General features: G+C 44.3%; 1 protein-coding gene across 20 annotated transcripts in view; it reads left to right on the top strand.

Moving 5' to 3' along the window:
- The window catches only part of kiaa0825 (KIAA0825 ortholog), a 111,344-nt gene that overhangs the window by 10,571 nt on the left and 84,669 nt on the right, over nucleotides 1–16,104 (top strand). For 17 of the 20 annotated variants that reach the window (XR_004794573.2, XR_004794575.2, XR_004794574.2 and 14 more), the window contains 8 exons: nucleotides 1,463–1,519; nucleotides 1,661–1,829; nucleotides 2,267–2,461; nucleotides 2,669–2,854; nucleotides 3,090–3,414; nucleotides 13,594–13,755; nucleotides 15,197–15,282; nucleotides 15,482–15,730. Coding sequence is in view for 16 of the 20 variants with exons in the window: in XM_035640183.2 (XP_035496076.2) it covers nucleotides 1,463–1,519; nucleotides 1,661–1,829; nucleotides 2,267–2,461; nucleotides 2,669–2,854; nucleotides 3,090–3,414; nucleotides 13,594–13,755; nucleotides 15,197–15,282; nucleotides 15,482–15,730 (1,429 nt within the window). In the remaining 4 variants the exon portion in view is untranslated. Of the gene's footprint in view, nucleotides 1–1,406; nucleotides 1,520–1,660; nucleotides 1,830–2,266; nucleotides 2,462–2,668; nucleotides 2,855–3,089; nucleotides 3,415–13,593; nucleotides 13,756–15,196; nucleotides 15,283–15,481; nucleotides 15,731–16,104 lie in introns of all 20 variants that reach the window. The other 3 variants (XM_035640184.2, XM_035640181.2, XM_035640190.2) reach the window with 2 other exon arrangements.

The following is a 16,104-nucleotide window of genomic DNA, read 5'->3' as shown; positions in this document are numbered from 1 at the left end:
CTCAGGGAAAGCAAAGTCAGAGTTCACACAAACAAACCAGCATCTGAACACTCGTTGTTTTGTCTAGTGTTGTCTATTCATTTTGCAAACAGTGCCATCAGCAATCCTGAACCCCACTCGGCCCTTGCTGAAACACACACACACACACACACACACACACACAGCAGGGTAAAGTGAACAAAAAAAATCACGATAAAGGCCTATTTTAATGAACGGATCAAAAGTCCTGCGCTCGTGGTTCAAGCTTTGAATGGCAGCGAATCACTCCAGACACACAAAACACACGCTCACTCTATAATCAGCCTTTCTGTCAGTCAGCAAGTTGGCGTCAAGAGAATAAAGTGAGATGCGTCATTTGGCCTAACCCAAAGAAGAAGAAAAGAGAGAGGGAGGACGATAGTTAAAGAGAGAGCACGATAGCATTAGGCAGTGTTCAATCTAGGGGATGGTGGTTTGAAACAGTCTATAACATTTTATCCTTTCCCGTTTTTCCCCACTGACAAGAAAGTGTATCAGATTGAACGGTTATTTAATGTGTTGCCATTGTAAGACATCTGGATGCGTTCATGGCCCAGGAGCAGGCAGGAGGCAGTTTATAGACCTGCAGCAGGGGATGAGCTGTCTCATGGAGGAAAAAGGCACTTGGCTTTGTGTCATGTACATACACGCTGTCTATCATTGATCATCGGTCTTCTTTTCTTACTTAACTTTTGTGGATCAACCAGTCGATGGTCGGATTACTAATTTATGCACAACCACATACACACACCTATAGACACACAGTCACACATGGGCACAAAAGCAGCATTCACAACATAACATGTTTAATTATGCAAGTATGCTGAAGACTGCAACCCCCCCCCCCCCCACCCACACACACACACACACATTCGCGATCTTACATAGATAAATATATATGCATAGATTTGCATGGAAATGACTAAACATGTTCGGCCCAAAGATGTCATTTCTAATCTGTCATATTAAAGGGGAAATGGAATAGCTGATGCATTCTGTTAAAATCAAAAGATCTGTGTTTCTGTTACTTATGCGTGTGTGTGTGTGTGTGTGTGTGTGTGCGCGCGCGCGCGTGCGCATGTGCGTGCATGTGTGTCAAGTAAGACGTGAGACGGCAAGAAGTGTGTGTCTCAGATGCCTGCCGATGCCTGTAACACCGCTTCACACCAGATGCTTAGCACACACTCACACACTGATACATCCGTGTCTGTGTTCATTACTGCTGATGCTTCAGTATCTGTCCTCTCACTACAGACACGGAATGAGAGTGAGGGAAAGCCAAATGTGATGTGCTGTGTAAAGGTCCATGTGGATCTTCGATTTGGTGTGTGTGCACGTGTTATTGCGGTTGTAAGGTGACTTGTTTCCTGTATTGTTCCTGTGCACAGCAGCGTCTTCATCTGGGTATGCCGGAATGACTGGGGTGCACTTACTCTTTCAACAGTCTCCTCACTGGTTCGACAGATCTTGACAGCCAGACACTTTGTTCAGTCACGACTGGGTAAGGGAGGAGTTTAGATTAACAGGAACATGTTGGCCGTGTGCTCGTAAACATGGCGTGTAGGAGAGTATCAGATGGATAGTTCTTTCTTCATTCAGTGTTGGAAAAAAGACTTACTCCACGTATTTCCTTTTCACACAGCATTGAACGGCAGTCGAGGGAGATCCAGGCCAAAATGGGGGAGTCCCGGACTGAGGATCGTTCGCCGAGTCCTTCACAGTGCCTGCAGTGGTTCAGCCTCAGAATGCACAACAGTGCCCGGCCTGTTACTACAGGACATCAAGAGTTCATTGACTTCCTCCGAGCTTTGGTAATACATCATTGACTGATGGTGATCATAATGAAAATAGTGCGATTTGTTTTACATTTTTTCACAGATAATAAAACAGGTTTTTTTGTTTCTTTCTAAAATGAGAAATCCAGAACACTGATAACTGATGGTTGTGATGATTATGATTTCATCAGTCTGTGCTGATGTTGCTGAGTATCCTCAATTTCCCAATTAACTACACTGACATTCCGTTATTAAACTATCTGTCCATCATGAGCCATGTTTAATGATAACACAGACAACCCCGCACTGGGTTCATGTATTTGTCCTCTAAATATTCTATGATGACGCTTCACGTTCTGACTTGTTGGGTCAGTTCTGCAATGTTGTGATGTGGCTAATGAAATATTCAACTTGAGGTCTCTTTCCTTCTTCCCCCTGTGAAATAAACACCTTCATTCCTCGTTTCTTCTCAGCAACAGTACCTCAGATCTGATGAAGACGGGAGAGAGGAGGTGACCCTTCACTTACTGCTGAATCTGTCATCCCAGTGTGGTGTCTGCTTTCCTTGTACCCCTTCGTCTTCCTCCTCATCTTCCTCTCTTCCGCCTCAACTGTCCGCCGCCTCCATCAACTCGGTACACACAGTCAGAGATGATGCTGCATTAGAGGTAATACACCAATTTTTATTCCTTTCAGTATTTCCTTGCATTTAATTTGGTATTGGGTTAATGGATTTATTATAATTCGGCACCTGAATGCAATGAAATAAAGACATACTTAGCTACCACATTAGATAAACATTCAGGTAACTCCCAAATGGGGTGTTGTTGTAACTTATGTTTATTTTTTTTAACTCATTTTGTTATTTCTTTAAGATCCAGGAGGTATGGGATGATGTGCGTCTCCAGTTACGCTGCCACCTGCTGGACCGGCTGTCTTCTCGCAGCCCGGAGCACCCGGGAGCCGGACAAACTTTCATTCTCTCCATCCCTGAACGGGTCCACTGTCTGCAACAGCTGTTCTTTCTTTATCCTGAGTCTGAGGCGCTCACACATTACCAGGTGCTGTAAAATATGAAAATGCAAAATGCACTGCCATGAAAAATAAATAAATCTGCTCTAAGATGTTACGCATTTTTCTGAATGAGTTACATTTTTATTTGGGGATTAATTATTTGTGTTTAAACACACATTTCCACCATAGTTAAGTTATGAACATTGTCAATTTGCAGCGCCAGTATGATTCAGTAGTATACCGGTGATGTTACAACTGATTATCTTCATGTCATTCATCCAGGGCCTAAGAAGCCAATCTGTGCAGGTTATCCTGCACTCGGCCATGAGCTCCTGCCCAGGTGCTGAGACTGGCTTTGACAGACTGGCCCTGGGTTTCCGCTCGGTGATCCCAGCTCTGACTCAAGCGCTCACAGAGGAGCTCCAAGTCCTTTCAAGAGTCACAGAGCCACACACCGTCCTCGGTTTCCTTAATGCAGCCTACTTCAGCACTGTGGCCAGAGAACTGGTCTCCCGGCTGGAGAGGGAGTGTGAGATGGCCCGGCGGGACAACACCACGCTCAGCAGCAAGATGAAAAAATATTCAACCCAGTCCTGTGCCACTGTGGGTGAGTTGCTCTTTTATAGTGTTTTTTTAATCTGATTGTAATTTACTCTATTTGTTAATTCTGTTTTCTTTTTTCGCTCCTTATGGTTAGTGGTTGGAATTAATGTAGATGTGCCTTACTCCTGTTTTTTCCCCTGCCATTTCTACCTTCCTCCTTTTCCTCCCGCTTCTTTTTGCTACTCAATAAAGTTTAACGATTTTCTCTCACTCCTTTCCATTTTTACTTTTCTGTTACTTTCCAACTGCAGTGTGCAGTGATCTGAGCCAGAGCCAAGGCCTCTGTAAGTGATTGTCAGTAACTGCTGCTCCCATTGTAATTGCTTTCTTTTTAGTGCCCTCTTTCCTGTCTGCCTTACTTTCCTCTTTACCAACAAAAAGAGAAGAGCAGCATTTCCTGGGGCCAAGGCTTCTTTTGAAACAACTTTGAAACAATATTTACTACATCCTTTATGTATGACTGTGATGACCCCGATCCCAAGAAAGATCCAAACCGCATTCATGGTTTGTCAAATAGTGTGTTTAAGACAGATTTCTCTACCTTGAACTTAAGGCTATATTTACTGTGCCATCTTGGCCAATGTTTTTAGTGTTGACAACCATATTTTTGCTGTTCTCCTTCCCCCAAAAAATACATTTATATAGATAAAGTTTATTAAAAGAAAACATGAGAAGGGCAGAGCAGCAGCAACACCTTCACATAACTACATGACCTTAAGGTGGAAAAGGGAAGCTGATTAATCTTAACCTTCCCTCTTACTTTTGAGCAGTGATACAGCTGTGTGGTAAGAGCAGCAGGGGGTTGTGAAAGAGTTGGCACAGGGCTTAGAGCAAGGTTCAACATTCTCATGACCTTGTTACACAGTGCGATGGATATTTGAGAGGGAAAAAAACCCCAATATGAAGAAGTACTTTTAATATTTGCCACCAATGAAGAGTGTGTGACTGTGACTGGAGACAAGCACATACCCTCACACGCGGTGTCACTTTTGATACTTAATTTCCCCAATATTCTCTTTGTTTGTTTCATATTGGCCTATTTACGACTTGCTGAGGGTAAAGATTCACAGTGAAAAGTGTGTGAGCCATTGTTTACTTTTTTAGAAATGGGCGCACATGTCAGCTTCCCTGCGGAACAGGGAGAAGAGTGCTTTTAAATCTGCCATTCTTCGATAAACACACCACAAGCCTCGGTTCTTTTTCTCCCCTCTCTCCCTCCCTCCACGTCTCTCTCTTTCCATCTCCCTCTCTGGTTTTTACTTTGCCTCTCCTTAAACGTGAGATGAGAGGAGGCAGCCAGGATAATTGGCCATGCGTCAGTTGGGCTGTTTGATCACGTAACGTGGCGGAGGCTACACACCTACGTGCCGCTCAACAAACCGTCAAATGTAGCACCGGAGGCAGAACACGGCTCCAAAGGGAGCGGGGGACCCGTGCTGTGTAATGATCGTAAAATGGAGCAGTTTTGCCTGTTCTGGTTTTACGTGTGTGTGTGTGTGTGTGTGTGTGTGTGTGTGTGTGTGTGTGTGTGTGTGTGTGTGTGTGTGTGTGTGTGTGTGTGTGTGTGTGTGTGTGTGTGTGTGTGTGTGTGTGTGTGTGTGTGTGTGTGTGTGTGTGTGTGTGTGTGTGTGTGTGTGTGTGTGTGTGTGTGTGTGTGTCTGTATAAATAAAGTGTGTGTGTTTGTGTGTGTGTTTGACTATCAGCTGCAACCCAGCTTTGAGGGCTACAACTGGGATTACATTTTTGTGTTGTTCATGTTTAAAGTCCCCCCCCCCCCCCCCCCCCCCGCGCCCCAAACAGCTCAAGATCCCACATATCCACCACCCAAATGCCCGTGGCTCCCAAAGAGCCAGAGCTTGAAAATTAATGCATAATCTGCTTTCACACTTTACTGTCTATACTATATGCTACGCCCATAATTGTCATGACAATTACGTATAACAGTGGTTTAGAAAAAAAAAAAGTGATTCTAAGCATGCAATGGCTCCTTTAGATCTCTGCCTCCCTCCCCGCTGTGTTGTTGTTTATTTCTGCACAAGAGGCAGGCGGTAGGTATATTTTGATAAGAGCCATGCCGGGGAGACTGTGCAGGCTCCCAGGGGAGCAGCACTGTCTGTAGCATCAGCCACTGTCAAACCACTGAACCATTTAACAGCATTCACGGCGAGATCTGCCTCCTCTTTTAACCCCACCGACTCTAAGGTAGGCTCTGACATTGTACCTAGACAGATGTGAAGGGTCTCAGCCTCCCCCCCCTCCATCTCGCCTGCATTCACTTCCTCTCTCTTTTTCTTTTCTTGTCTTTTTCCAATTTTCCTGTAGTTTTCCAAGTGTAATGGGGTGAGCAGTGAGACGGGGGAGTGTGCTGGACAGGTTGGCTGGTCAGGAACAATACAGGCTTTAAACCTTACTGACACACCTCACTGAGTCTGCGGGGGAGTGGGTGGGCCACGACTGCATGTTACTGTGTGTGTGTGTGTGTGTGTGTGTGTGTGTGTGTGTGTGTGTGTGTGTGTGTGTGTGTGTTTGTGGTGGATTTTGCCAAAATAAAGCAAATACTGTAATTTAAATTATTTCAGTGCCCTTAGCTCTCACGCTGGAGTAACCGTTAGGGGCCATCAGCTACATATTTTTCAACAATTAAACAACTATAAAAGCTCCATTAGTTACACATTTGACAACAATTTCATATTTTGTATTGTGTCAACAACGTAGCTAATACCCGTGGGACCAGAATTTGTATGAAGTTGGAATGATTCATCCTAAGAGAAGCACCATGAAACACCATCACTGGCCAATCCATTTTCCATAGGGTAGTTTTAGTGTGATTGTTCCTTTTCTCCCTGTGCATGTGTGTGAGTGGCGATGTAGGGCGTCTGCATGTGAGCACCCTTTGTTTTCAATCACCTTTGAGCATGTGGCGTGTGTCATGTGCACGTCTGCCCATTTGTCTGCGAGTTGATGCTCGTGTGTGCACTAATTACGGGCTTACACACAAAATTGTGTGATCAAGAGTCATTTAATACCTCCCTTTTAAAAATGCACAATTAAATTTCCATATGGCATCAGAAATTTGCATATGCATGCGTGGGAGATCCGTGTTTTTGTGGGACATCAAAAGCTTCCATTCCAAATTCTCTGCATACACACATACAATTTATTCCCCGACAATCGACCACAGGGGTGAAGTCGAGGTTGTGAATTTCTGTTCAAACACTTTGCAGCCCCCATTCTGATAGCAATGATTTGAATTCCACTTCCACTAATTTCCCCATATGACGACGTTTGCAGCTCCCTATAGATAAAAAAGGATTCAGCTAAAACATGTATAGCAAGCACATTCACCCCCACTGCGCCCCCGCTCCTCGCCCTTTCTGGCTCTCTGAACTCTTTCTTAGAGAAAGCACAGCAGCCTATTCAGCAGGGAAAAGGGTTCTGTAGTGATGCGAGATAGCTAGGCTGAGGCTCTGACTGGCATCGGAGGTGCTTGTGGGGATTGAGGCTACTTGGGAATGGCGTTTGTTAATATTTAATAAGAGCAGCTCCTCACTAGATCATATCTCTGCCTGAGTTTATACACACTGTCAGCCAGGAACGTGCACCCGCATGCTGCCACGTAATTATGTGCAAGGTAGGAGGGTTGGTGTGTCTCTGTGTACATGTGGCGAGATTCTTCCAGTTTGTGGATGATTCTTTTTCATGCCGCTCTCTTCCTGTCCTTGTGGATGCTGAGGAGGCCTTGCTTAAAAAAGTTACCACACAGAGCAAGTGGTTGTTTACTAATCTTAATGAGAAGAACTGGGTCTTTGCTCTCTGGCTCTGGCTCTGTGTGTGTGTGTGTGTGTGTGTGTGTGTGTGTGTGTGTGTGTGTGTGTGTGTGTGTGTGTGTGTGTGTGTGTGTGTGTGTGTGTGTGTGTGTGTGTGTGTGTGTGTGTGTGTGTGTGTGTGTGTGTGTGTGTGTGTGTGTGTGTGTGTGTGTGTGTGTGTGTGTGTGTGTGTGTGTGTGTGTGTGTGTGTGTGTGTGTGTGTGTGTGTGCGTTATTGTTTATTTTCTCTAAATCATGGCTCCAATGAAATCACAGAAAAGAATATGTTTCATGGCCCTTGAGAATGTGTATTATGCGTGCCATTTATTTATTTTTCCCCCATTTCCTCCGAGTGGTCACAATAGCTTTTGTGTCTCACTCTTGAAAAGCTCAAGGATATGAACATTTTCCTGGCACCTTCTATTGAGAGAGCACATACGAAAATGTCTGGCTTATTGAGAGCAGCCAGCACTGATGAAGAGTAAGTGTGATTCGCCTAGGGCTTGAAAACAATAATGCGAACAAGGACACTAAACAAGTAGGTTTTAATGAAATGCTCCCATCAAGACAATACATTCCTCCGTGTTCTCCAGCCAGGCTGCTTGGTTCAAGTACGTGGTGGAAGCCAGAGAAATCGTAACCCCTCTCACACTGTCACTGCAATTTTCACCACAAAGAGAGCCCAAAACAAAGACAGACACACGGGAGAATAGCAAAACAAATATAAAGCAGGAGAAGGTTTGTCCTGATTCTCTGTCACCACAAAAACACCAACATCAGCGCTACACCTTTGTCTTGGTAAGGCAACTTAATTGAGATATCAAATAATGCTACTTTCCCCTTCTTTGAAGGGCAGGTGGCCCCTGCTGTGGACTGGTTGGACAGAACCCAGGGATAGGGCCACAGGAGACGAGGGCTTGGGTGGTTTGTGCGTGTGTGTGTGCATGTGTCAGAGTGTGTATTGGGGAATCACAGCAGGAGGCCTCCCATAATAAGGCTGTCTGAGCGAGCAGTGGGCCGCAACTGACGAAGAGGACCCCAGCTGTCACAGGGCCTGGCAGGCGGTCCACAGTGGCTCATAGCCTCCTTCCACCCACATACGCACACAAACATGCACGGAAGTACCCCAAGGCACCTTCACGACCCTGCTTGACACCCTATGAGATGAGCACACATGGAGGCATGGATACACCGAAAATACAGGCACAAAAAGAAGCACACAGAAGTGCTGGAGAGTCATGGCATTACACTCCTGGCCCAAAGCCCCATGTTAAGAATGAAGTTCACACAGGCACACATACTGTACACAAAAATTGGGATGGACCAGCCCTTTTTGATATTTAAGTGCTTGTGGTTAGTGTTGACATCTGTCTCAATGTGGATCTTGGGTAGCAAACTAAGAAAAGCGCTAAGCGGCCACTGCAGGATAAACTTCCAGGATAGTTATGTTGAGTCATGTCTGGTTCTCTACTTGTGCTTTTTTCTTTGACAGTTTGTGTGAACTGTTCAGTTCAGGAACTGGTCAAATTGAGTTGTTCAGGCCTATTTTTAGAGTCCCACAAGGGACAATTCTTGATCCTCTTCTTTCCAATATCTCTATACATGTTTAAAGGGGACGTGCACTGATTTTACAAATCAAAGTCTGTATACATGTCTTGAGGACTCTTATTGCATATGTGAAAAATGAACTGCCTCAAGTGACTTGATTTGAGGCAACATTTGTCGGGCCTCAACACAGGTCTGAAAATGAAAAAGTGCGTGGAGTTAGAAAAAATGCTTTTGCCAGTTTACAACTGAACTGTCATCAGTTGAGTTGCATTGTGGGCAATGTAGAATTCAGGTTTGACAAGGAGAGATAGTGCCTGGAATATAAAAGACAATATTTTGGTGCTGCTGTATAAAATTGTATTTTTTTTTCCAGTTGTTCATTGTGTTATAGAAGTGCGATACTGAATCAGTAAAGTATTGATTAACAAACCTATGCAGATGATATCAAGATCTTCATAGCTCTGTAGCCTGGTGACTATGGTTCCCTTAACCTACAGTTTCAGAGCATTTAACAAATGAATGGACACGTGGCAACATTGATTTTAAAAAATAATAGCAAAATCTGAATCTAGAATGGAACACAGTCATGTGCATACCTCTACAGTACACAACAACTAATAATGCTACTCCTGTCTGTCTTGCTCTTATATTAAGAAAATTACAGGAAAGGGTGGAAGTTTGATAATCTGCACCCAAATGCACAAACTGACAGAAATGTCAATCTTCTTATCTCGCAATGTTGAAAAGTGTATATTTTGTATTAAAATCTTGGATCCCCTTAAACGTGGTCCACACCAAAATGTAACCAAAACATAACCTCCATTGAGGTAACAATCGTTTTTAAAAGAGAAAAGCATCTTTGGATGTAATTTTGGATTTGGATAAAAGATTTAGCAGTGACATTGTATCAGTAGTGGGTTTGATTATTGTTGTCTGAGGAGATTTTCATTCGTCCATGTCATAGTTATCCATTAGGGTGTTGAATAGGGATCACTTGGGCTTGGTTATAGTTCCTTGAAGAGGTTTCACCTCTCATCCAAGAGGCCAATTCTTCAGTTCTGCCTGCTATAGCTGAAGAAGCCTCAACCAAGTTCAGTTGCTCCTGATTCAACACCCTGGTGTGTTTGATTATTGTTTCTTTTAGGCTCATTCATAGCAGCGCTAACCCCAAAACTACTCTTCCAAAATGCAGCTTACAGGTTGAAAATTCAGTTTTATACATTTTATGCAATATGTAAAGCGTTATGGGCTAAAAAAAGTGCTTGCCTCCTGAAATTCTTCTTTCCTTTTCTCTCTCGATCTAATGAAACACACACACACACACACATACACACGAATCGGCAAGAACATGGAAAACTCATATTCACATATTGTGATCACAGATGATTAGATGGGCCTACTGGAGGCCAGTCTGCTGGTGTGGTAAGAGAGAAGCAGACCACCCATCTGATGGTCGGATTTACACTACAGAGACAGAATGAGAGACAGAGAGGAAATGGGGGACAGAGGATGAGAGGGGGCGATCCTGTGCTGGAGAGAAATTAAATCAGTGGCTAAATTATTGCATGATTGCCCATTCCCAAAAGACTTGGGCATCATTTGGAAGAAAGTGTCTAATAATTGGTTTTCGGCCATGTCAGACACATGCAATTCCCTGCACTAATGGCTCTGTTAGGAAGAACTGGGCCTCCTGGGTCAGAGAAGGACAGAAAATAGCCAGACTGCAAAAAAGTGCCCTACGCCCTTCTACTCTCTTTTTTTTTTTCCTCAGATAAACTAGGAAACAACAGAGAAGAGAAAAGAGAGAGACTGTGTATGTGAGCGAAGAGGAAATGAAGTGGCAATAAGTGCAGCCAAAGGGGAAATGCTCTTCACCATGAGTTTAATACATCAGACTGGGGATTTGGCAGCCCGCCACACAGCAATTGTTTACCTTTTTGCTCACTGGCTGCATCTGTTCTGTTTTGTAAACGGCACTAAACTATTCGCCCGTAAACACCGGAATCAATAACAACTGCTAAGGGAATTCCCTTATCCCGCCCCTCCCTCTCCTCCCCTCCCTCTCTTCCTCATGTTTTCATCCCTAACCACCACCCCTTTCCCTTCCCCTAGATCTCCTCCTCTCTCGCCTCTCTCTGTTCCCTGCCAGTCAAGAGCAGTGTGTGTGTGTGTGTGTGTGTGTGTGTGTGTGTGTGTGTGTGTGTGTGTGTGTGTGTGTGTGTGTGAGTGTGCTGTGGAGCTGATGCTGGAACCCACTGGAGAGACAGACAAGGAGAAAACTGATGGCTTGCCAAAAATACCTGCTCTATTTGTTTGTTTTTCAGTTTTTTTCCTTTTCTGTTACATTGTTGTCATTGTTAAAAGCTACAAACTGAAACTGGCCACTGAAGACCCACGGAGTTTGTGTTGGTTTTTTTTCAGAAACTCGCACTCACACTCACACACACACACACACACACACACACACACACACACACACACACACACACACACACACACAGAAACACACATTTTGTTGAATGACATTGCTTGACATGCTTGTTTGCTTTCAGGGCTCCTGATAAAGATTAATACTGCCCTATGTTTATTACAGTAATATAACTAACCATTGATTTTTTCTTTTTGTTCATAAGAACATCCTCCCACTGTAATGTCAAATGGAGAGGCTCTTATGCAATTTAACATATCATCTTTGTCCAGCTTTCAGCTGGGCAATAACGCCGGGCTTTATTGATTCTCAGTACACTGACCTTTGGTTGAACTCTCCTGCCTGCTGGTGCCCTCCCTCATGCTAGTCTCCGTGCTATATGACACACCTGGGTGCTTTTAAGCACACCAACTCCATCAACCCGGCTATGAGAGCCTCCATTTGGCCTCACTGTTGTGACAAAGGTTTAATGAGGTTTAGATGGCTGTGTACTAGACTGCCACGGCTATAAGGCCATTTGGCTAGAGGGGGGTGACTATAAATACCTATATTGCTTGGGCGGCAGAGCTTGATGAGAGGCGGACGCATTGCTAAACATCAAGGTCATGTCCAACTACTTAAAGTGTGACTTGATGTGCAAGTGAACCAGTCACGGGGTCACAGGTGGAGGGAAATAATAGAATGAATGGTGAGAAATGAGAGAGACAGAGACGATGATCTGAAGAAGGCTGATGATGCTCCAGATTTAGTGGTGGTTAATGGTTGCTATGCTCGGATGGATGTCCCACAGAAGGTGTGGTGGGGTTGTAGTGATAGATTTTTAGAGAATCCAGCAGCCCCCCCCCCTGAATGTGTCCCTGTCTTATCCGATTTAGACTGTTTACTCTTGAGTTGTTCACAGCTTTAGTTTGCCCCTGCGTGTGGGCACGGAAAGCTCTGTTGATTTGCCGGTGACTTTCAGAAATAGACATGATCGGCGGTGGATGGGTGGTTGCGCGAACGTGCAGGCTGAAGAGAGGCTGGCTTGTGGGCGTCAAGCCAGGTCACGCATGTAAACATGCAGTATGAGGTGGTCGAGCACCGAGTCCCACTGGACCCTATTAAAGAGGAGCTGCCGAGCTGTGTAGCCATGCAGCGTAAACACACCCACCCACACACAGACACAAATGCATGCACACACATTTTAACACACTCCAGATAATTACACAACTATTCACATGTCATTACATGCACGTGCAAACACACGCACACACACACACACACACACACACACACACTTGCACATAAATACATGCATACACTTGCAAACACAAACAAACATAAGGTCAGAATATATTCCACGGTGACCACGGAGCCTGGTTGCGCTGTGGCAATTATCCTGCAAGACTGACATGTGCAAATGTGTGTGAAAGTGTCTGCTACAAATGAAGTTATTTATAATGACCTGCATTACATGCACATAAACACATGTGCGCTCGTTCAACAAACACAAACACACAAAAACTCATCCACTCTCACTCACAAACACTCATGTAAATAAGTACCTACACACACTGTCACACACACAGACACACACACACAAACACACACACACACAGACACACACACACACACACAAACACACACACACACACACACTCGCACACCGAGTCAAGCGCATGCATGATTAAACCAGGCATCCTTTGGGACAGTGTGTTGTCATATTGTCAGATTTTGTTTAACAATATGGCAGAATTACATTAGGATCCAGAGGCAATAATGTTACAATTATTGGAAAAGGGCCCCACTCTCCTTTCTCTCCCCCTCAATGCTCAATCATCTCTGTGCTTTCAGAGTCAAGGCTAATACCGAGTTCATGCATTCCCAAATGCTTTTGCAGTGGAGGAGCTCATTTAAGCGGACACACAAAAGTATTTGTGCATGTGTCTGGAAGTACGGCAACGCATCTCCCAGCCGCCCATTCTCCAGCTTAATGCGGAACATCCCCTGGGTGATGGCTTTGGCAGCCTCCAAAATGGGAAATCCATATTTTCCGAGGGGGTCATCGGCGGGTTAGGGGGAGGAAAAGTTTTGTGCCGGGAGAGAAAAACGTGCATGTGTGACTTCTCTGGGAGCAAAGTTTTGCATATATTTTCACTGTCTCTTTGTTTATGCTGTGTATTGGGAAAACATGAATGGGTCGATATTTATAAAAGGTGTCGTGCGAGGCAAGACTTCAGGATGGGGGTGTTTTCTGATGAGTGCATGCGGGAGGTTGGGAGGTTGGGTTGAAAACCTATTTTCGTGAAACTGTTTGTTGCTTCACTGAACTGTTAACTATAGTGCAGCTCTCCCTCCTCTATCCGTCTGTCAGACACATATGCACAATCATATGCACTGTTTTTTTTCTTCTCTTCACAGCACCAAAGGAGCTTCCAATGAGGAGCTTTAGTCTGACATCCCACCAGTTGAGGGCGTTAACCCAGCTGGCCTGCAATCTGCTGGGGTTTGAGAGCAACGTGAGGGAGCTGGTCACCAACATGACCTTCATTGACTGTACTGGAGACACCCCCTGTTTAAAAGGTACAACTCCATCCCTCCAAAATGGACATGTGTATACACATTAGACATGTAACAAAGGCTGCAGCTACCACCGAGGACACAGAGGTCACGCTCTCTGCATTTTTTTTTCTCTGACTCCCCATTGATTCGACAAAATATTTGAAAGTATATTCAGTGTTTAGCCTGACAGTGCAGGAGTTCAAACAAAAAAATATCAAACATTATGGATAATGTAAATGTGAATAATTCAAATAAAAAGAGTACAGACATTGTTCTATCAGCTTGTTGGGGTCCCAGCAGGGGTTCTCATGACTTCAGAATTTCTAAAACTATGACTACAGTCCTGCCTTTGTGCCATGTTTCCAGGTTTAAACAGTCTCTTTCTCTCACACGCACGCACACATGCACACACACACACACGATGCACACACGCACGCGCACACACACTACCTGGACATCTGAGTTGTGTCTGAAGAAACGTGTCATTTGAGTCGGGAATGATATTTGATGTGTTACCCAAACCTTTTAGTATCCCTTCCCTCTCTCTACTTTGAACTGCTGTTGCGGAGATGTTAAATGAAAGCTTTTGGTGCATGGAGTAATTTCCATAAAGGTTACATTTACAAAAACAAGACTTGCAGAAAGGCTCAATTTACAGAGAGGTAAACAGCCTTTAAAGGGCAGTTATCCAAATCATTAATTCCAGGCAATCAAACAGCTTAATTACCAGAAATTCATCAGATGGGCTTAAAGGTCAAAAAGTGATGCGCTTCCTTCTTCCATTCCATGTAGTCTTGTTCGGGTAAATTGCCTCGCCTGGGGTCTTCGCCTTCTGATTAGGAAACTGCGGCCTTGATGTTCACGCTTTTTAATTGCAACCCAACCCAACATCCTGTATGCTTTTCTTCACATCCCCCCCCCCCCTTACACTCCCCCACACATCCACACAATCTTCCCTCATGGAAATACCCCATATACAGTTGATCCTATCTGGGTTCAAATCAAATCTAAGCCCCAAATTTAGATTTATAAAGCCATCACCATTAGCATTTACTGCCTGTTTCTGCTCCCTCTAAGGCATGTGCAGTTATACTCTGGTCACTGGGTCTCATTTGGCTAGTCGGGGGAAGAGGGGACCAATGTGACCCATATCTGGCTCTACTTATGCTTGCTTTCATGTTACCGAACTTGGCACTCAGTCAGGCTTTTAACACATAAGATCATACAGTAAATGATGTGTGATATGGAAATAGTCATGCTAAATAATGCATACATTTGGACGATGCTGCGGACACCCACCACATAGATTTTCATTTTCAAATTGGGATATCTTCTGTATTATTATAGGTCCCTAGTGAGATTTCACATAGATGAATTGAGACCAGGGACAGTTGCCTTTAATGTCTGTTAAGACTGTATTACACAATCTTTTCATTAAGAAACATTTATATTGTTCATTTAGGCATCTTGAAAAAGAGTAGAGCGGATTCAGACGTGACAACAGATGGCAGGAAATCTGCAGCAGAAAGACCTCTCCACACACCAGAGGTGAGTCTTTTGCATGTGCTTCTCTTTAAGACCCTGTGAGAAAAGTTTCAAATCTGTTACATCTATTCAATGTCATTCAGCTTTATTATCTTTTACTGTAATCACAAAGAGACAAGACAATGTGTAGCAGTGAAGCAGAACAGGTGAAACATTCCCTTAAGCACTCAGACATTAATTGGCTCTTCTCCTGTTTCTTCAGGCACAGGTTTTGGAGTTTAACTGGAGGTCAGCATTTAGGGGGCTGGTCCCTCACATGGAGCATTGTGTTAAAGTGGTGCTGGATGATGTTTGTGCCAAGAGTCTACAGCAGGACGAGGCCTTATACTCTGCAGGACAAACCTCTGTCACCATGTGTAGCACAACTGGATTCGCTGCCAGCACCACACATCTCAAAGAGGACTCCTTCTACACATACTCGGAGAGGGAGACACCCAAAATGATAGCCAAGGTAACGTCCGATATAACTTTTTATTATCTCCAACGAGGAGGTTGTGTTTTTGCCCGTTCGTTTGTTTGTTTTTTCAGCAGGATCACGCAAAATCAAGTGAACGGATTTCCACAAAACTTGAGCCGTTTTCAGACGAACTTGAGGAAAAATCAGATGCATTCACAACAGCAGGAACATTTCTGGAACATTCAGGTGCGACCTCAGGGCGGCACCTGGGTTGCGCGCCCGCTCGCTTGCCATAAATCGTCCGGAGATTTTCGTGTTGCATTCGTACATGGGCTCACAAATTTTAGGACAGGTCAGGAATAATGTCCAAACTTCAGTGCATGTCTGAAAGCAGCCTTGGTGGAAGGATGGAACATGGGCCAAGATAG

This window comes from Scophthalmus maximus, chromosome 19, assembly GCF_022379125.1.
Source record: "Scophthalmus maximus strain ysfricsl-2021 chromosome 19, ASM2237912v1, whole genome shotgun sequence".
NCBI lineage: Eukaryota > Metazoa > Chordata > Actinopteri > Pleuronectiformes > Scophthalmidae > Scophthalmus > Scophthalmus maximus.
Note: the sequence above shows the minus strand (reverse complement) of the source record. Positions and strands in the feature narration are given on the sequence as shown.